The sequence below is a fragment of the Marmota monax genome, unplaced genomic scaffold (genome assembly GCF_021218885.2).
Source record: "Marmota monax isolate L192 unplaced genomic scaffold, Marmota_monax_Labrador192_F-V1.1 WCK01_AAM20220418_F8-fsc00026, whole genome shotgun sequence".
Lineage (NCBI taxonomy): Eukaryota > Metazoa > Chordata > Mammalia > Rodentia > Sciuridae > Marmota > Marmota monax.
Window position 1 is genome coordinate 3,563,960 of NW_026693108.1, and position 22,520 is coordinate 3,586,479.

General features: G+C 44.5%; 1 protein-coding gene across 2 annotated transcripts in view; it reads right to left on the reverse strand.

Moving 5' to 3' along the window:
• The window catches only part of Myo16 (myosin XVI), a 537,302-nt gene that overhangs the window by 140,586 nt on the left and 374,196 nt on the right, over positions 1-22,520 (reverse strand). For both annotated transcript variants that reach the window (XM_046454924.2, XM_058582735.1), the window contains exons 21-23: positions 21,644-21,716; positions 7,721-7,873; positions 6,587-6,787 (exon numbers count right to left, since the gene is read on the reverse strand). In XM_046454924.2, the coding sequence (XP_046310880.1) occupies positions 6,587-6,787; positions 7,721-7,873; positions 21,644-21,716 (427 nt within the window). The remainder of the gene's footprint in view (positions 1-6,586; positions 6,788-7,720; positions 7,874-21,643; positions 21,717-22,520) is intronic.

Below are 22,520 nucleotides of genomic sequence, written 5' to 3' on the forward strand. Positions count from 1 at the left end.
GAACAATCCTGTCCAGGAAGCCAAGGTATCTGTAGGGTATGGCTTAGGGGCAGAGAAGGAAGCCGGAGGAGCACCATCAAAATCCACCCACAGAGACACATCTGCCAGTGTGCTGGATCCAGGGGCTGTAAATTTTTATTTCATCACAAAATCACAAAGGCAGAATATGTATATGAAATTATGGAGAAGGTTTTAATTTTCTTATGAGAAACAACACTGAAATGATTTTTAAATGTGCAGTCAAATCTGACACACCTGTATGCTCAATTAAAATATTAGTCTTGAAACTAAATGGTGAAGAACATAATTTTTAAAAAATTGTTTTTGATCTGGGTAGACTTACTCATCAAAAAGTAGCCCATATTATTCAATGAAAACTAGACTGACACATTAATGTAAATTAAAACACATGTCCACGGGTGTTCCCCTTTAGCCCAGTACTAGAGTGTCCACAGGGTAGTATCTAAATTTTCTGCTCTTAGCTCTCACAGAAGTCTCTGCAGTGTGATAGAGAAGCAAGGGAACACCACATTGGGAATGGAGTGTGACAGCTGTCCTGCCTGCCACCTACTACAGTGAAACTGGTTACACTGGGGTACACAAGAACAGGGACTTATAATGTGATTGATAAAATACTCCTTGTTGTCACGTGGGCACATTGCTAAGAATCAACTGATTTTTGAGACCAAACCAAGGAAGTCTTGCCACCTACTTAGTAAGCCAATGGGCCCACCAACATTCGTCTGAAAATACGACAGCTGAGCAGATGATCCCTCACGCGTTTTCTGGTCTTGGGGCTGCTGACTGATGAGTTCCAGGTCTTGCTGAACACTGTGCCATTCCTGCACTGAAGACTTTCAAAACTGATGGGGAGATGACTTGCTTATTTGAAGCCTTGTTTAAAAATAATCACCCTGCATTTATTGCTAGCTCAGCACTGAACTTTCAGAATAAGCTTTATGAGAGTCATAATCTCACTTTCTTTAATTGTAAATTTCATGGATGCAGCAACAGAAGGTCCTGTCCTTCTCAGTCACACATCAGAAAAGCTGAAACTCAAACCCAGCCTGGGGGCCTGGGGTCAGGGGGAGCCTCTTCTCTTCGCTGTACCACACATACCCTATGAGTAAGACAGCGAAACTTTAAGAACATTGCCCACTATGTTGTTAGCAGAGAAAAACGGGTACTTGAGGAATGAGCCAGGGTGCTGTCACCTACTGACCTGTCTCAGATTAAGTGATGTCCCCAAGCTCTTGTCCATCCAGAACCACAGAACATGACCTATTTTTTGGCAAAAGGGTCTTTGCTGATGTAGTCAGTCAACCCTCAGGAGAGCATATGGGGTTAGGATGGGCCTAAATTCTTACAAAAAGAGAGGACCCACAGAGGGGCAGGCCCTGTGATGGGGCACACCTCGAGTGGGGTTGGCAAGCCAAGGAATGCCCAAACCAGGACAAGACCTGGAGAATGCCTCCCTCCGAGTCCCCAGCAGGAAGCCCTGCAGCTGACACTGGAGTCTGGACTCTCTCCTCCAGCCCTGTGAGACCACATACTGCCATCGCTTCAAGCCCTCAGCTGCTGGTGGTGTTGTGGCGGCAGAGGAGACTAATATGGAGCTTTCCATCTGTAGGGGTGTCACTGAAGGCACCAAAGTTGACTGCAGGAAAACTGAGGTGGAGATGTTATATACAAGGATGAGATAAAAAACGTTTCAGAAGTACTTTTTAAATTGTAAAATGGCATGAGGCTATCGGGCATCATTATTGATGAGGTCAGGGAGAAATCAATGAAATCTAGATTAGCCAAGAACTTGATCTTTGGGAGGATGGACAAGATTTGGAATGACTGGGCAACGAGACTTCCAGGTGAGGAAAACCACAGGAGCAAAAACCTAAGGAGACAGGCAGGAGTCACTTGAAATGAATCAAATGATGTAAAAAGAAACCCTACAATGTTCCAAGCTTAAATTGCTCACTTCCATAATCTATAACATGGAATGAATCAGAGGAATACTTCATTTGTTCACTAAGACCACTGCAAGAAATAACCACAAATTGGGTGACTCAAAACAAGAGAAATGCATTCTCTCCTGGTTCCGCAGGCCTGAGCTCCTGGAGGCCCCAGGGGAGGATCTTTCTACCTCCTCCTGCTGGGGACCCAGGTGCTCTCCTAGGGGCGGCTGCACTGCTTCCATCACTGCCTCCAACCATCAGGTGACTTTCTCCCTCACCCTCCCCTCTGGACACATCCGGCTGGATGTAGAGCCTTCCACGTGACTGATGGTGACCCTCTCTTTAAATCCTTGATGACATATATAGAGACCTCCTTTCCAACATGGTCACAGTCACAGACTTCATGGATGAGAGCCTGGACATATCTTCAGGAAGCGGGTTTGCACCATTCAACCTTTACAATACATAACTGTCTGGAGAGCAATGGACCTGAAATACAGACCCATCATCTTAAGCTAGAAGAACAGCGATAACTTGATATCTATAAATCACCCAGGCCAATCACAGTGGGACATTTATTTGAGCCCCAAAAGGAACAACTGCATCCTAAAATAAATTTTAATAACTTCCAGATAAAGATGTATGAGCAGACAAGAAGCAAGGGTCATATATGCAAGTGCAGATAATACATAACTATTAATTTTGATTTACATTTTCATTAATTTGATTTTTTATTATTTCGGGTCACTTTGCTATCTCCTAATCCACTCACTTTTTCACATCAAAATTTAGGAACTTTAAAATACTATTTCCTACTGGAGTTATTTTAGAATCACCTTAATGGAAATTCAACTCTCCTAAGAGACAATGTCTTTGTCAAGCTATAATTCTTCTTCCCTTCAACAGTCTTAATTTTAATAGCCAATAAAATTAGACATACTTTTAGGATTTAATGCTTATCTGTCATTTAAATCAGCAGCTTAAGAGTCACCCTTAAAACAGGTAATCCCATATATGATTTAAAATTTGCTAACACAAATAATCATCCAAGCAACCAACCAAGCAAACAAACCCCCAAGCCCCACAAGCCTTCTTTAATTCAAATCCATGCTCATTAACGAGACCTGGTTAATATTTCATGCACAGCATCTCCCCATTTACTTTAAAATATTTCTGTAATGGAGATTGGAAAATACACCATGCTCCTATGAGTAATGAAAAATTCAAATGTATTTAGGAAAGATCTTCAACTGTAATTCAAATAATGTTGCTTAAACATTTCTAAAAGGACCTCTGAGCCTCTGCTCAAAAGAGCCTCAGAAGCTTGCAGGATCTCCTGGGCAGAGCTCAGGACAGGTGAGAGCACCCAGGTGGGGCTGGATGTCAGCAGCAACACTGGCTGTAGCAAGGTCTCGCTAGGAGGTGCAGGAGGTGTTCACTAAGAGGGCCAGGCAAACCCTGGGGAGGAGCAGGTGGTGCTGAGGCTCCATTCCACCCACCCATCTGGCCAAACAAGAGGATGGAAAGAAACTCAAGAGCAGAGGAGACCGGAGAGCTGCCCCGGGGACTGACTTTATTGTCAAAGATTATTCAGGAATGTTTTGCCCACTGCATGTTGATTTTTAAGTCAATTAACTTTTTCTACATCTCTTGATTTACAAGAGATGCAGAATAAGCAGTTAGCTTTTTTTTTTAATGCAACATCTCAAAATTGAAGAGTATGGGGCTTTTTGATCACTCAAATGGCATATGGCTTGACATATTGCCACAAATTATAAAATCTATACAGTAACCTGTGAATGAGTCCTTAGGGAGTCCCTTGGCTCAGACTCATCAGTTCAACTCACTGAAATGAAAGATTTTTACAATGCCACAAATTTGGCCTCAACTATGGAAAACTTGCTTAAAGATAAAGGTACTTTTAAAGGAAATTTCATGATTCTGGGGGAGCTTTGGCTCAGAAACAACAAATCAATTGTTGTTCCTATTGTACCTCATTCCTAGCAGAACTTGCTAAAATAATTCTATTAATTTAAACTACTAAATGATAGTTTCTCATCAATTCTTCCAAAAACAATTGGAATTAAAATTTTACTGTACCCAGAATAATTTTTGAAACTGAACATAAGATAATCAAAAAGCTCTGACTTAAAACCACATTTTCACTCATTTTAACACAATTAACATTCATTGAACATCTAGTTCATGTCCAATACACAAAGCAGGCTTATAAGGTGGGTCAAGAATGTGACTACTTGCCCCAGCTGCCATAAAACTTTTAGGAAAAGAATTTCTCTGAAATCATTAAATATTATTAAGAATGTTTACTTAATTTATATAAATTCAATAAATAGTTAACATAGAAAAGTATAGATCGAAAATCTGAATGGAAGGTTAAAGATCACTATCTTTATCAAGAACTTGCAAAGCCTAAATCTCTCAAATAGAAGAGAGTGTTAATAGCTCTCCAGGGACACAGATAGAAGATCTTCCACCAATTTCCTTTCCACACCCATGGGCCCCTTGAAGGGACTTCCGAGGCCTCTCGGGGAGGGCACCGTGGCCTCGTTGCTGGCCCCCAGGTGTGCTTGCTAGTCTCTGCTCCTCTGGGTTTCTGACGTATTTCTCTTTTTAAATATTTTTTCTCTCCCTTTTCCCTGTTCTTCCTGGACAAAATCAAGAACATGTTTCCAAGCATGAAAGCATGTTCGTAGAAACAACCTCTATTATCCCAGTATCACCTCGAGATTTCCATGAAACACTTAGATTCTGAAGGTCTAAAAACTGAATATTGCCCCTTTCTAAGCCTTCAACGTGGGTGGATGTGGAGCGATGGTGCCCACCCTCTGCCTCGCCTTCTTGTACTGCAGAGGTTGGAAGGAGAGCTGCCTTCCCGGGACCCTCTGCATCTGGGAGCTGACCATTCCTCAGCATCGACCATTGAGCGCCATCACCCAGGTTTAGAAGGCAGAAGGGTGTAGGTCACACTCTGTGACCCATGTGCAGGGGACTCATCCTTGCTCTGCACTGGGGAGACACAGGCTAGTCACTGGTGTCTTCGATGTTGAGTGCCAGGGTACGGGCGTTTCAAATGAGTTGGTGGCAGCAGTAAATGAGTCAGAAACCACAGCAGCAGCATCTCAGTTTACCTGGAGACACACACCTTGGTGACTCAGTTCTGAGATGTGGTTTAGGGGTACTCCTTCTTTTTTTCCTTGGTATTGGGAAGTAAACACAGGGGTGCTTAACCATTGAGCAACACATTTCCAGCCTTTTTAATATTTTATTTAGAGGCAGAATCTCTCTCAGTTGCTAAGAGCCTTGCTATATTGCTGAGGCTGGCTTTGAACTTGTGATCCTCCTGCCTCAGCCTCCGGAGCCTCTGGGATACAGGCATGGGCCACTGCACCAGTCCAGGAGCACTTCTGAAAATTCAACTTAGAGTCTCCCAACAATGTTTTCTTGTGCTGATTAATTTTCTGCTTAAATAGTTACAGTGAAGAAGACAGAGAAAACAGCTACAGTGGATTCTGTCCTGTGCCACTGAGTCCTAAGCAATACGAATGGCGCCCACTTTCACAATCCAATGTCTTCCCGAAATGTCCCCCTCTTTGTAATTAGTGAGCGTTAACCAACACTAGTCAGCCTGGGTCATATCATAACTCCTCTAGAAAACATTTCTACATTTTTGGCCAAATGACTGCTTCCTTCTCCATGGGAATACGTAATTTAAAAAAGATCATAATCATATCCGCATTTTGGTGTTTGTTAATTTGCTTTCCCTTTTCTGATGCAAGGACTGTTTTGGACCCTCTAATGCTCCTCCTTTGGTGAACAGCAGTCTCGGTGAGCACCGGTGGATGTGACTGAGGTACACTGCAGGGTCACTAGGGAGTCCTCCCTGCAGTACCCAGGTGGTAGTAAGTGGCGGTGTCACTTGTGGGTAGATGGCTACAAACCTGAAGCAGAGAGACATTAACTGCAGATGGGAGCTGGATGGAGCATAAATGGGAGTGGATTTATATAGTGAAACATGGAGAGAACCTGATCTTGTTAGGAAGGCAAGGAGGGGCCTCATCTGGAGTATGAAGGTGGGGGTGCAGGAAAACTGGGAGTGGACTAGAAAAATGACCTCGGTGGAGGTCTCGCAAAGAAAGCCCTGGCTGGGCAAAGATGCCCTCAGCCAGGGACATCCTGACGCTGGTCTAGATGGAGGAGCGTGATCCAGGCCCAAGGACGTCCTCCAGGGTGTTGGGGAGAGCAGCTTGCCTTAGGAGCCTGGCTGCAGGACCAGGAGTGGTAACAGGCTCCGAGGAAAACCCCTCAGTGCTAGGAAGCGCACTCAGGAAGAGCAGGCTCAGAGGCCTAGAGTCTGTCTGCGTTATGAGAATATCCTGGAGTTCACAGCGGAGGCTCTTCAAGCCCAGGGCTCCTGTACTTGTGTAATGACATGATCAGGTCCTCGTGTGGAGCACCTGCACTGTCCTGAAGAAGTTAACTCCTCACCAGAGGGAAAACAACTAGCTTAGGAAAGTAGCACCACCCAGCAACGCACCTGAGTGCTGCAGGAGCCCACGGGCTTGGCCTGGGCTCTGGTCCACAGGGCTGCACCAACCCCACGGTGGTCCACTTACCCTTCCTGCATAGTGCATGACGGTGAACGCCGCACCTTGGCCTTTGAGGGCCACGTTGCCGTTCCCATCCTTCGTGGGGGAGTACACAGCATTTGTGTTCGATGATTCTAGGAGGTTCTGTAGCCTTTTGGGAAGGTTCGGTTCTGTGGACCAAATCGCTTGGCTTTCTTCATCCAATAAAGAGAGCAATCCTGACGGCTTCTGAAAGCAGGAAGAGAGGGAGGTTTCCATCAGTGCTCACCTCCCTCCATCTTCACCCAGACCCTCGGAAGAGAAATCAGCCTCTACCTGAACACACCTCTGCCTGTGCTCAAGGTGGGCCCCCGCCCCTCACAGAGCTCTGAGGTCAGCAGCCCTGACATTGTCATAGCAGGGACGAGAGTGCTGCAGAGTTAGGAAAAGGGACAGGGTGACGTAACAGGGACACCGACCTTCAGTGAGAGAAGGTAGAAAGGGAACGCTGCTCTGCACATAGCTGAGCGTGGCCTGTTTGAAGGGGCATTGAGGTATCTGAGAGAGACTGCGGATGAGTCCATGTCACGTCTTCCTGCTGGGACAGAAACTCTGCTCCTCTGACAGGTTTTCACTGATAGGACAGAGACACGGAGTGCCATGCTCTTCCTGTAAGTCGACAGGCAATGCTGGGGACACACCCCTGCAAGGCCCTCAGACTCCTGGTTTTAGTGGAGTACAGACACGTGCACATGTACCTGTCCTGCCAATTGTTCCAAATTTAAGTCTTATGAACTTGGGAGATAAATTTTAAAATTATGTTAAATTTGTGTTATTGTGTCATTAATCATAGAATCACAGACATTATGTTGCGGAAAAACTGGTTTTATGCACTGTCCTCTTTACTGCTGAGAATTTAGTCATGGAAGTACAAAATACAGAACATTTTTATATCAAAATGTTCTGATATTTCTTGTCCTTCCAATGAATCTGTGTTCTTTCAAATGCCCCTTCAGAAAAAGACACGTTGTGCTCCTCAATAGGTTTTGAAAGATTATAAATACATTGCAGCATCTCATATGTAAAGATAGCTCAAATTCAAGGCCTTCTGAAGGAAAATCTGTCTCCAGTACATTTAAATGCCTGTATGCTGGTAAGTATCTAATTATATTATATGAATACCTGGAAAAAGAAATCCAAAACTCCAGCCTGGTTACCAGGAGAATATGCCGTTTCCATAGTAACCCCCTCTTGTACACATTCTGTCTGCTCTTGTAGGAAAAGCACTTCATTGATGTAGTGGTGTATCTTCTCATTGGTCATGTTGACACAAAGCTATTGTGGGAAGAAGAGAACAATACACAAGATAACGCGTCCCGCAGCCCACTCGCTCAATGACACAGTTTCAGACTGCTGAAAAATGGACTCAGGGACATTCCAACCACTTAGTGTGTCGAGATGAAGCCTGCAGCCTGGCTGAGAAGCCTGGGTCCAACAGGTATCCTCTGGCACCCTCTGCCTGACTGCTCAACTTAAAGGGAGTAGGTTAAAAACAGGGAGCATAATTACAGCATTGACTTATAAAGGGGAATCGCAAACATAGATGAGCACTGGAGAAATAGTTCCAAAAGGAAAATATCTTTGGGCTCTCGCCAACAAACGAAGACACAGGCAGGTCTGGCGTGAGATGCCAGGGAGCGAGCATTTCCTGCGTGCCTCACTTCTTGTGCGCTGGCGACGCGTGACAGTGAACTGGATTTCCTCCAGAGCTCACAGCCTCTAGGCTTCACTGAAAGACAGGGTTCTTGACAAACTCCTCCTCCAACTGTCCGCTGCCCCTGCTCAGAACATTCCCACCAGGAAGCAAATGTTTCCAAAGTCTTAAATTTCTTTAAAAAAAAAAAAGTCCTTTAATTTTTAAAAGTAGAAAATAAACTGAATTCTAACCAAAATGAGATCTTACTTCTTCCAGGCCCTTTCCCACTTTTCTGCTTCCTTTTGTATTAAAAAAAAAAAAATCACAAAAGACGTGTTTCTACTTACATTTCCAATTCTTCTACCCTCATCCTCTCTTGAAACTACTCTAATACATCTTCTGTCCCTACGGTTCTTTTCTGGAAGTCACTACTGATGTGTGCCTTTTTGAATTCAGTGTTTGCGGCTCAGTATCCATTCTTCTTGACCCCTAGCGACGTGTGACAGAGCTGGCTCCTGTTTCCCTGGAACCCTGGTGGGCAGTCTTCCGGCCTCCACCTGCTCCTGGCCCCCTTCCTGCCCCTTCTGTGGAGCACTCCAGGACACAGCCCTGGGGCTCGCTCCAGGCTCTGCCTACAGCCACTCCTAGGGGGCTCACTGGGTCTCACAGACACTCATGCTCCTCCACCTGTCCCCTGAGCTGCTGCATTACACTAGATCAAGTCCAAAGACCAGGTGGAAACATCCAGTGTCAATAACTCACTATAAATAATGAGGAACCCAGCTGAGAAACATGTCAAAGGACGTCGGAAAGGAACAACATCTAGGGTCCTATCTGACACGACAGCTCCTGGGTCCCTATGAAGAAATGCCAGTGCTTTCATACAGAACATAAGAACATAAGAAACAGTCACCAGAGACTCCCCGGAAAAGACCTCCCTGGGTCCTCATCTCCCTGTACCCCAGGCCCCCCAGATCCGGTGTTATCACACGACCTGGAAGCCCGATGTCCCTGAAGGACGTTCTGCCCTAGTGGGAGACATCCTTTCACTAGCCCTTGTGGTAGTAATCCCCACGTCCCAGCCCCAGTTAGCCAGACAAATCCCCCCGCCCAGGTGACAGACCCCAGGAGGATCTAATTCTCCATACAGTTGTCTGTGCCTGCTGTGTGGCTGCTAATGATTGAGAAACGCATGCACACAGATGGAAAGGGGGCAGTGTCTCAGCTGTTGGAGAGGGTAGGAGGTCACGGTAATCACGGAGGTAATCTAGGGGTATGAAAAGTCTCAGAGGAAAACTTCCCCAAGGAACAAACCTATCAGAAGCCAGAGTGTTGGTCAAAAGGCTGAGACAGTGTGTCACTAGACTGTGTTGACCTGCTCTAAAGCTTTGTTCTCCACTTCTTGCCAGAACCAGAATTCAATGTGTGGGTGCAGACAGCATCTGCATCTTCAGACACAGGGGGATGTCATGCAAGACCACATGGGGAGCCCCAACTGAAGCAGAGCTGGGAAGTTCTTAGGACTTGTCAGACATGAGTTATTTTAAATATGAATGGACAGGGGAACTGTTTTCATTATTAAGATAATAGGTAAAGAATGATAGTGTAGTAGAAATACACTAAATGAAATATTAATTGATGTAACTATGTTAAAATAAGATCTAAATGCCCTACATTGACACCCACGCATACAATGATTCTTCTCTGCTCCAGTGATGGCTTCAGGACTACAGCTCTTACTGGTCGCTTTTCTTGCATCTCTGATTTCATGGTATAAGATGGTGTCAGCACACTGAGCATTAAGTGAATTTCTGTAGACTGAATGAGTTTCCCGGATGCAATCTGCTACAGCACAAGACCTAAGAACCATGCCACATTGCTGCTCTCCTACGGGCATTTAAACCCTGAAGGACTCAGGAGGGTTTGTTTAGACTTGAACACCCACCCCCACCCACCGCTTCCACCAATTTCTCCCCTACACCCCATCCATGGGCACTGGCACTTCTAGAATTTTCTATCTTGTTGCGTCAGTGTTAACTAGCATTTTTCCTCTCTTCTCTTTGAAAACTAGTTTTCTTGGGATATACTCAAAGCTGGAAGTTCTTTATGTCATTAAAGCTAAATGTTTGTAAGGTAAACTCAAAAATATGGGCAGTCCAGTGGATTTGGAGCTACAGCCGGCAGAGGGAAGGATTCAGGGTTTCAGTGTATCAGGTAAAATGTTTTCTTTCTTGTAACTGATACAATTTAGCACATTAATTCCCTTGTATGATTCCATCAGAAGGAAGTGATACCAAACAGATGCAGATTTTTGGATCAGTTTCCATATTTATCTTATCTTATGGAATATAAATCACTAGTGGTGGTTTCAGAAAGACAAAACATAGTCTATAAAATTATGTAGACACTGTCCACAATAGTATCCCTCTGCTAAATTAATATAAATGAAAATAATTATAAATGAAATAATTACAAAGTAATTATAAATGAAAATAAAAATTTTTGAAAATTATTGTAAAAGATCAAAATTATTTCACTTTGCTTCAAATGTGATATTGTGATACATTACCTTAATTTAAAAGCTTGTTAAAATTCTCCTATGCTGAAGTAATTTTATTGCTAAGGAATATTAAGTGCTTTAAAATTTGGTGTGAAATATTTACCATAAATGTATGAAAAATAAATAATTTCTCCCTTGGAATGCAACCACTGGAAATTATTCTCTTTGATGATGTGAGCTAAACAATTGCAACACCTCAAGTTTTCTGAGATCAAACAACATACGGAGGCCTTTAAGAAAATCCAAGTCTGCCCTCTGCCTTGGCACCGGCTGCAGCTGTGCTGTACCACGTGCTGGGCACGAGGTGCCTTAGCACCCAGGCTGATCAGGGAGCAAGCGCTGGGCCTGGAGTAGTAGACGTGCGTTACTGTCTAGGTGGCTGGGAGTCTGACCAAGGGCCCACCTGATGAAGGGTGCCTTGGCAGAGTTTCATGCTCTGGTCAAAGTGATTCACAAGACCTCCAGCCGCTGTCTTGAACTTGTGACGTTTTCAGCCGCAATGCCAGGTGGCCATTCATTTTTGTGGCACAGGGTGACTTTTACAAGACACCTGAACGTCTTATTGTATTCTGAAGAAAAGGAAAACCTTCACAGAATTTGGTAAAATCCCTCGGGGAACATCCCAGCCTGCTGCAGAGAATGGAGCCTGCAGGCGGCTGTCTTGCAGCTTGTGGCACCCATTACAGTGGCACCTGCGGGACTTCAGCTGGCGTCTGTGTGTGTAGCAGGGGAGAGGGAAGCTCACTCTCTGGGAACATGAGCAGTTCAAGGCAGGAGGTTCTTCAAAATCCTTCAAAATGTAACGTGCACATCGACATGTTTTACCAAAGGGTTGGCAAGTTGGTCAAAGCACTCAAAGTTAAAATAAAGAAGTTCCATTTGGGACATGAACTTCAAAGCTGCCAGCAAATGTCACTAAGGTTAATGACATGGGCCAGCATTCCAAGCCAGCTACCTGCTGGAAAGCTGGACAAAGGCATTTCACCAACCAAATGGTGACCAAAGTGGTGGCCAGAACTCACTAGTGCGCGGTTCACTTTCTCCACTGTCTGTGTGGCAATGAGTACACGTGGGTACGGGCCAACAATCAGGAGGAACTTGCCAGCACCTTAGTCTATGTGTTTAGAAGCACAAATTGGTAGCAGTAACTGAGCAAGTCCCTGACTTCAAAGTAAAACCACCATTATTTTTGCTTCTCAGCTCTCCCCATGGGCCTTGTGCTTGGGCTGCACTGGACGGCCAGGTACTCCTCAGAGCAGACTCGAATGTGGGTGAACGCGTAAGTATTCATGAGTGATAACCATTACCAAGGAGCTCCTCGATTAGCATGCACCCTTGTCTAATTAAAATGCATGCCTTGTACATTATGCACATCGCTAACAGGTTTAATAATAAAAAGCACGCGCCCCTTGAAAACTCTCTTTGGTAGCAGAAGTTCCCTGAGTATCCAGATGGCCCGTCACTTGTATCAATGACAAACTTAATTCCTTGAGTAAATTTTCACCAACTGTTCTCCCTTTATTTTTATTACTCAGTGAAATATATCCGAAGCAAAAATATAATAGAGCATGACATATACATCGCAGAATTAAAGTGGAAGATTAATTAAAGCTGACTCCGGCTGAAGGCAGAGCCGCAGGCGTTAGACAGGGGTCTGCAGTCCTAGCTGCACCCTGGGATTAACTGGGGAGCTTTTGTAAAAAGGCTGATGTCTTGGGCCTGACCCCTAATCCATTAAATTGGAGTAGGGCCCAGGCATTGATATGTTTTAAAAGCTTTTCAGGTGGCTTTAGCTATGTAGACATGATTGAACACACTGAGCTGAAAGATGGGACAGAGAATACCACGGTCCATTAACCAGTTTGCTCATCAGTCAATCTTGATATATGTGGAAATTATGTATGATATTAACATGCATGTTGTGGGAGAGAGAGGAGTGGTGTGAGATTTCAGGTATTCCACGTTGTCCAGCAGAGCTCTCACCACACGAGCTGTCAGTAGCTATTGTCTAAAGCACACTCGACAGCCAGCAGCCTACCGGGAAACATGGAGTCAAGCTAAGTTAATGGGCTTCGTGCAGGACTTCTCTGGACCTTTAGTGAGTCAAACCCTGTGAACCTCCAACTCTTGTGAAGAATGCCCTGGGCTCAGCAGACTGTTACAGGAGCTGTCCTAGTTAACCAATCATCCTGAGGCCAAAGCACTGTCTATAAATGGCGGGCATGAGTGCTTGGGGAAGGCCAGCGTCTCTCTTGTTGGCCATGGTTTTACATCTTTAAATTTCCTCTGTCGCAGAGCTCCTTCTCCTCTGCCCGCAGTCTGACCTTACCTGAAGACAAGACTCTCGGCTGCACGGGGCTGTGGGGTGGGGCTGCTCCCCCACCGCCTCCCACAAGGGGACCCACAGGACAATGGGAGCTGACCCAGACCCTGCCGTGCCCTGCTTCCTGGGACCTGGCCCCCACGTGGGTGTGTTCATTGGTTCACTTGACTTCTTCACCAGTCTACTCTCCCTTCTCTTGGGAAATTTCCGTTTCTTCAATGAACCAAACATCCTTTCCTTCTCTGGGTTCCCTTTGATGTTTTCAAATCCTTGTGTATATAATAGATTTAAGCAAACTTAAAGGGGAATTACTTCACAGACACAAAAACATTTTTTATACAGATTAAGCAACTCTTTACATTTCTTCCAGTTATTCCTTTACTCAGAGTAACATAAATTCATAAAACAAATCCAACATTTTGGTAGGTATGACTCATGGCTCTCTTCTCCTTTTACATGAATAATCGCTACTTTCTGTGTTGGTCTGTTCGGGGTGCTATGACAAAATACCACACATAGGGTAATTTATAAACTATAGAAATTTACTTCTCCTGAGAGGCTGGGAATTCCAAGATCAATCTCTGGCAGATTGGCATCTGAAGAGGGCTGCCTGCTCTTCTCAGATGGGGGTGCCCTCTGCATTTTCTGGAAGGAAGTAAAGGAACCCTGTGACCTCACATGGTGGGAGGAAATAAGGGCAAGAGTGTCCTCTCTGCCACCTCCAGCACTCTAGTGGGATGCCTGCTAACCCCAGTTACGAGGGCTGTGCCCTGATGGCTTAACCTAAAGGCCATACCTCTTCATACTGTGGCACTGGGAATTCAGTTTCAACAGCAATTTTGATGATACCCTATGGTGGTTTGAATGTGCTCCCCAAAGTTCAAGTGTTGCAAATTTGATTCCCAGTGTGGAGGTGTTGGGGAGTGGGGCCTTTAAGGGGTGCTTGGTTCACAGGGGGCTCTGTCCAGGAAGAGACCCATGCCTCGTTGCTGATGTGAACTTCTTGTCTCAGGAGAGGGTTCCTTATAGAAGGGCCAGTCTAGTTCCCCTCTGCCTCCCTCACCCAAACAGAACTCCTTCCCTCTGGGGGTACAGGGTTCAAGGTGCCATCTTGGAAATGGAGACAAGACCCTCACCAGACAGCAACCAGCCGGTGTCTGGACTGTGGGGATCTCAGCCTCAGAGCCATGCAACAGTGAATTTCTGTTCTTTATAAATTATCCGGCCTTGGGGATTCTGTTGCCACTAACAGGAGCTGAGCAAGACAACACCACCCTCAAAGCACCACATTCAGTTGAATTTATTACCAAATTCTGTATAATAAATAGTATGCTATGATCAAGACTGAAAAATAGAAATCAGAGGAAAAATATTTTAGTTATCTTGGAGGGCACCTCACACATAAAATATACCTCTCCATTTAAATAGAGGTCATGCCCAAGAGTTGGAAACACGATTTTTGGTGAAAATGCTGTAATTTTAGAGCTTCAGCCACTAAATCATATCACTTGTCATTTTTAAAAGCAAAATAAATTTGTTTTTTGTTTTGTTTTTGGCAATAAACCATCAACTTAATCAATATGCCTTGTTTTTTTAAAAAAAGAGAAATTAGATAGGCCTAAAACAACGATTAATATAACTCTCCCTGAAATGACTGTCCTTTTTCCAGTCATCCTCACACCCAGAATGAAAGGTGCGGCTCAGAGCCACGCACCAGCCAGCGTCGGCACAGCTCATAAAGCACTGGGCTGGGTGGCTCCCTGGGAGTCTCGGCAGATCCCCACTTGGCCCGTCCAGGCTTTGGGCTATCTGTCCACATCCTGGGAGCTGCTGCAAGAGTTAGGGGCCAGACAGGAAAAGAACATGACTCAGAGGAGAAGCCCAAGAAACTGTGCCATTGTCAATCATTAGCAGAAAATGACATGGAAGCATTTTGCTGCCGTGTGCATTTGGTACCTGGGACAGTTACCAGGACAGTCACAGTGATCACCCCGAGCTTGCCCTGAGTCTTCCCTAAGAGCTCAACCCGTCTTCCAGGAAGGGATTCCATACGTTTGTCAAATGCACTAGTCCTTCTATTTTGCAGTCTTTCCCTTTTAGCCATCCTGGCACTAGACAGGAAAGATGGCATACTTTCTTAATCTAACTTGTCTATGTTAAGTGGATTTTCTACAAATCCCATTAGGAAAAGATGATTAAGGGAACATTAAATGTACTCAAAAAATTATTGATTTTATATTTAATAGAATAAAAATGTATGTCCTAAGAGAAATGCATATATATGTATGTGTGTGTGTATACTGTATGTATACACATATATATGTGTGTGTGTGTGTGTGTGTGTGTGTGTATACACACACTACTATGAAAGGATGACTTATAACCACATTATTTAGGAACACAGAATCCAAAATTATTCTAAGAGTCACATCAAAAATATCATCTGGATATTTAATTACTACTTATTTTTCTATAGAAATCTGAGTGGCATTTATGAGGGTCCTCCCATGCAGTAAAAATTTAAAAAATTCCTCTTCAAAATTTCTATTTGAATGTGTTATAAGCAGCTAGGAGAGGTCCTGAATGGATTTTGGAAAATTCAAGGTCATGTGCAGAGAAGATAGTCAAAGCAGAAAGTGCCTGGGGCAGGGCTGGACAATCACACACAGCTGGTTTGGGAATTCATGTGAAACAATTCAGAATAACCAGGACAACATTTTACTGTTTATCAGTTAATAGGCAAACAGATCTACATCAATACTTAATAGCTACCAGAAGACACACTGTGATTAGAGCTGCGTGAATCATGCATGCGTGGACGCTCATGTCAGCCTTCCCCACGAGGCCCAGTAGAACAGAGCTTCCCCACCAAGACTTGGACTCGGCTCCCCACTGGACCTGGCAGCGCGTGATTGCTCCAACCTACAGAGGACTTCCTACTTGATGGCTTCTGATGTGAGGCTGTCCACAAGCACACAGCACCACGTGGCTTTCTTCTCTGGGGGTCCACTGTGGGGATCACCAGCACACTGAGAGAAACCAGTTTCTGCAGAGGCCCGTGCCCAGAGACTCACTGGAGAGGGCCAGGGGAAGGGGAACTGAGGCACAGCCAGCAGCGTCACCCTCAGGTTTGTGACTGAAAACTCAGTGGGCAAACAAGTTGTCCTGCTGAGGCCTGTGGACCAGAGATGGCATGTCCCTCCACCCTGCTCAAATTCCTGACCTAGAGAATTAGTGTGCATTATACACTTTATTTGTGCCACTATTTTTATGGATATGTAATGAATTTTCTCAGCAAATTCGTTACATAGCCATAAAAATTTGGAACTCTGGAAAATGGACAAGTCAGAAAAAGAGTGACCGGAGCAGAAGTGGGAGCACATGATCTGTTACAGAACAATACGTTAGTTCTTGTAACATCCGTCTATTACCAACCATGCTGCAAAGGCTGCATGACCTCAGTGCCCAACACAGGGCCTGGAACCTGCTACATACACAGCAAGCATCTGCTGAGACTCTGATGCAAAGGAGCCAGGAAACAGACGTGACTGGGGACTGCTGCACTCATAGGGGGCAGAGACTGCAGCACTCCACTTCCCAGCAAGACTTCAACCAGGAGTAGTCAATTTATCTTTAAGTTGATTTATCTTTCTCTCACTCTAGGATGGTGATTTGACAAAGAAAAATTTTAGATTTTTAAGGCTGTGATTGGCAAATTATATACTATCATACCCCAAAGATTTATAAGTCAAAATATCTAGATTTTCCCCAGTTCTTTGAACACTCCCCAGTCGACCTCCCTCTTTGGAAAACCTCTCTAAGCAGAGAGAGGTTTCCAGCTCTGGGAATGCCCTCCAGGCAGGCTAGTGGACCCTGGCTTGAAGGTAGAGCCCCACCTTGGACAGGCTTGGACACCTTGACAGCTCACCTTGGGTAAGGGCATTCTCTACCCCAGTTCTCTCAGTCCTTCCAGCAGGTCTCTGACAGTCACTTCCCTAGGTCTGTAACTTCAAGAGGTTCGCTGTGTGCATATTCACAAATTTGTTCAGTGGGGGTTTTAGGGAAATACCTGAACATGGGCCCTATGTGTCCCCTGCGTTGCTCTAAGGTGCAGATCTGCAGCATGATGGCTCTGTCATGTTGAGGCCAGAGGACAAATTCCAGCACATATCAAAACAATGCTTGCATAGTCTCAGTGTTTCTCACTTATCTAAAAAGACCCCTTACAGGTAACTTTAATGCATCCAGCAGTGAAGGTGGTGCTGTGATGAACCGACCCCCAGGTCTCCTCAGTGAACTCCAACAACTGCCAGCAATTCCCAACCCGGCCTATCCTCACCCTTCCACTTCCCTGTGGCCCCAAAGGAGACGCGTCTGAGTCAGTGTGCAGACCTTGCATCACAAAATCAGCAAATATTTTGTCCAATTCTATGAGATAAAAGAACCTAAACACATTTACAATACCTTTATCATACATAATATATTCAAAAGTAAATTTAAAATTACATCAGATATCTAGATTGCACATTACCTTCATTCAATCACTATGTTTTACACTTAATTTCACAAATCAGGTCTAACAATCTCACACATGAACTCACTGCATGCCTCTAGATAGGTTTTGATCTGTAGGTCCCCTCCCTTTATCTCCCCCTGTATTTTATATGTTTAAGGTATAAGGTAGTGTGTTCTATACACTTTCCACATTTTCCAGAGTGCATTTTTGTGGTTTATTTTACCATGTTCCTCTGACTTTGGTTCTTGTTAATTAGTGGATATACATGAAGATTCATTATATTAGATTCCCCTTTCCGTCTCCCTTCCAACCTCCCCCCGCCCTTCCTTTCTTTTCTTCCTTGGTATTAACCTTTCTTGGGAGGTGCCTTGAACCTACCATCCTTCTTTCTATAATGTTGTTGACCAGAGACCCATTGCCCAGATCCACTGTTCATCAGAAGGTATGACAGGAGCTTCTTCTGATTGCAAGCTCGTATTTGTGGTGGCACTGCCTCCTCTTAGGTGTGAATTCTCTTCGAGGGACTAGCGTCATGGTCATTTTGAGTCTGTCTGTCTATTAATGTAGAATGTCTTTGTATTTGTTAAGTCAATTTGGATTTTCAGGGACATTTAAAGTTCCCCTCACTTAGATTATTTATCTAATTATAATGATTCTACATGCTTTCTTCCTTTCTATTACACCTGCTAATAATATTTCAATATGCTTTTGATTCTCCACATGGATTTTCAGCTTGCTTCTTTGCCAAGTTCTCTAACAGTCTGTAGCAATGGTCTCCTTCATTCTCTGAGGTTCGCTCTGTAAACCACAGTGTCTGTAAGTAGAATCACTCACTCCCTCTCCAATGCTTGTGCCTGCATGGCCTTCCTTCTGCGGCACGCTGGGCAGTGTGATGTGCCAGCCTGGGCCTCGCCTTGTTTGTCCCCTGCCACCTTGGGCACTGGGATTCGCCCTCTGGTCCATGCTGGACTGTAGAGCCAGTCCTCCAGGGTGGAGGAATCTTCTGCAGCACTAGAGGTGACTCTCGTAATAAAGGAAGTGAGACCTATGGAATCTGGTTACAGACAGTGAGGCCACGATAACGTTAACAAGTTAAGGGGCAGATCATACTGTAGGATTCTAGTACACTTTTCTCCTGCCAACTGACATCAACTGTAAAACTCTTTCTCATATTAATACAAGACAGAGTTCTGGAGAGACGTGGATCATTAGAACCTTGCCATGGGTGAACCATAGTCTCCCCCACAAGTCTGTGTGATTCCTACCCCTGGTGAGATGGAACGAGGAGGGGGAGCCTCTAGGAGGACAGGTGGGCTACGGGGCTATGCTCTTCTGGATGGAACCAGTGTCCCTACAGAGAGCCGCTCCTATCCTTCCACAGTCTGAAGATTCAAAGGAGATGAAGACAGAGCCCTCATCAGATACGACCTCCAGCCCCTGACCTTGGGCTCCCCAGCCTCCAGAATTTGAGCCAGGAACTTGTTGTTCACAAATGATCAATCTGAGGTATGTTAGAGAGGCACAAACCATGCAAGACCAAGAAAAATGGAGATAGGACTTCCTATTAGCAGAAAACACTCCCTGTGAAGAGCCCCATGAGCAGCCATTTAATCCTGCAGAGGACACTGAGGTTGGAGATGCTGACATTCTGGGGCACACCCTAACATCTCCTCAAGGATGTCCCTCTTGTAAACACCTGTCAATCTTCCTGTGGAGGAAAAGTTGCCAACACACAGGCACCTGACTTGGGAGCAAGGAAAATCTCCAGCCAATCTACGATGAGGATCTCTTTCTTATGGGCTTTTTTCTTTAAATTTCAATGGAAAACATATTTGTTAAACTTCAATTATATACAAAAATGCTGAATCAGACACAGTTCCAACCCCCCAGGAGTTGACATTCTCATGAGCAGCTGACAGATCAGTCAATAAGCTCAAAACAGAGTAAAATAAATACTTAGAAGAGCTCCAAGGTCTTTCTAGGTCTGATTCTGAACACAGCAATGATTTGCTAAGCATTTTGTTGAAAGTCGTGGTAGAATGAAGAATGAGGAAGCCCACCTTCCCTGGGCAGCAGGGGAATCTAGAATGTACGACTCAAGCCAATGGCCTTTATGAACACAGCTCACAAGAGAAATTAGGAACTGCTGAGCCAGCTTGAGACAAGACATGCATTCATCATTACGAAAATGATTTTACCTTCTAAATGACTCCTCTTTGCTACTGTACACAATAGCCAAGCAAAACTGCTAAGATAATGACATTTTTAAACAAATATTTATTATTTGCAAACTACAGTCTAAGACTTGATCTTGACATTTATTCCCAATTGCCTAAAACTATCATTTAACAGGGATTCTTTCTTTACATTCAGAAAAATGTTATTCTCAGGCTGTAAATACATCATTAAAACAGTTAGCAGACAGAAAGAATAATGGGCTCATGCAATTGCAGAATAATAAACGTACTTAATTAGAAGTCAACGTGAGTCTGGTGTACGTATGGTCTATCTGCACAGACCTTGGATGGTTGAGTCTGGTGCGGAGGAGTTGGGGGAGGCCAGGCCCCCAACACAGGACATCACACAGCATCACCCCATCTATGAGTCCTTCATGTCCCTTAGCAGGACGTGGACAAGCTAGTCAATTACTACACACATGAAAACTTGTGCATTTCCTAAGGTGAAGATGTGTGGAATTGACACCCATGCGGGACAACCTTGAGCTGACAGGGGCCCATGTCCCTGCATGACTGTGTCATCTCCTGGTCACACTTGACTGCCTTCTTTCTAATCCTGGCCACTATATTTCTTATAGTAAGCAATACACAAGTAAATACATGAAGCTTTACTTTTTCTCATGTATGCAAAAACATGAAAAGAGAAGAAACCCATGGTTTCATTTCAAACTGGACTTTTGTCAAATTTTGTCAAGAATGAGGTTCGAGCTTGACTCCTTAGATCAGGTGAGATAGCACGAGATGTCAGATTACATGCAAGATGATTCACAGCTTTTGTAGAACTAAAATTGTTGGAATTTTAAACATTTATAAGCCTTCCCACTTTCAACAGCAATGGCAGCTGTGAACATTTCTTCAAAATGTACCCTGTCTGGCGGAAGCATCAGAACTGCTATTGTGTGATTATGTTCATTCCCACAACTCTGTGCGTGTGTCATTCCCCCCCCCCCCCCCGTTTTACAATGAGGAGACCAGTGTTTACTACAGGTTCTTCATCTTGGCCAAGACATCTCTGCTAATATAAGCCACAGAACTGGGTTTCAAATGTACTCAATTCAAATCCTTGTCCAATGTCACTGATTACCACATGTATACTTTAAGAAAACAGATCCCAGATTTCAGGTGACAGAAAACTCAATAATAAAGGAATAACAAATTAAAAATTCTCTCCAAATGCTGGGCAATTATAATTCTTCCTTAACAACATGCAGCTTAGGTTTCTGTCTGTCCACCTGTAGCTTTTCACAGGTTTATTTTCCTTCTCCACTTTGCTAAGGCAACATGTATTTCTATACTCTTCTTTAACGTTTAATTTTTAGTTCTCCTTAATTTGATAAATCTATTCATGCAGCATTATTAAGATGCCTAAGAAATTCAATGCTTTTAAAATGCACTAAATTGTGGTTGGATTGAAAATCAACAATGTTTCTCTAACAAGTTTTTCTGAGTTTCCAAGAGTCCTGTGCATGAGTGCTGCATGGAGAAGAAGTTACCGAGAACAGCTGGGACAATGACACAGAGGATTTCCACCACGATGTCTGGCCCTCTCTGCTCTGATTTGAGACCCGCACCTTCTCTCTCTCTCTCTCTCCCTGACCTGGTTGAAACTGCATTTCAGTAAGCAGAGCTCAGATCTTCCTCTCACACTGTCTTTGAAAACAAGTGACTCTTTTCGGTGTTGGAGTATGCCAGTTGTTTACTAGACCACAAAAATTGAAATTGATAAATAAATACCTGAAAAAGCAATTAAAGTTCAAAAGAAAGCCTACTTACTTGTTCAAACTCATTCTTCTGAAATTCTTCAAAACCAAAGATGTCCAGGATTCCAATATCCAGGGTCTGCAAGCTGGAAGAAAAGGAGACACCAGAGTAGCCGGGCACGCTTAGCACTCCTACACGCCCCTCGACTCCCCGCTCCTTCAGGGCAGCAGAGCCCCGACACAGCATGGAAGGCCGATGTGGGATAAAAACATGCAAATAGGTACCTTAGAGTCTGGGGAGTCTGAGGTTACCGAAAGGAAAGTGTCCCGCTAAGGCTCTGATGCCAACAGATGCCCTCATGGAAACACTCTGCTTCCTAATTTTACAAGGTAACGGTTCCTGGGTGGGATAGTATTTGCTTCTCTGAACCATCCTGTGTCCGTCTTTGGAGACCTGACTCGCTTTCCCTGGGAAGCACGACCCTTTGTCTAGAGGCTTACTTTCCTGGGTCTGTCCAGCCTCCGAAGCCTGACTACAAGAAGGCACATAACATCAGGCCCTGGGATAGATCAAACTCAGCCACCTGAAAACTAATTCGATCTTCAAAGAGGAAGTCGTACAGAGTGAAGAAAGGGAAATTTTGAAGGGCAATTTTAAAAAACCAATCTTGTCGTTCAGTGTAAGCTGTTACTCCTGGAATTCGTGACAGCCTGGATGACTGTTTTAGACGTGAGCACCCACGGTACGGAAGGAAGACCACCTGCGTGACACAGGCTGCAAACGCTGTGGCCCTAGGACGGGCACACGGGCTGCAACAGGGGCACGAGCCTGAGGTGGCTTCTTGCAAAAGGAGCCTCAGACCACGAGGACCTCCGGCCACCTAGGAGGGCAACCACACCTGTCCCCCACATTGACCTCAAGGTCAGGGCCACTCCTGCCATCTTGGCTT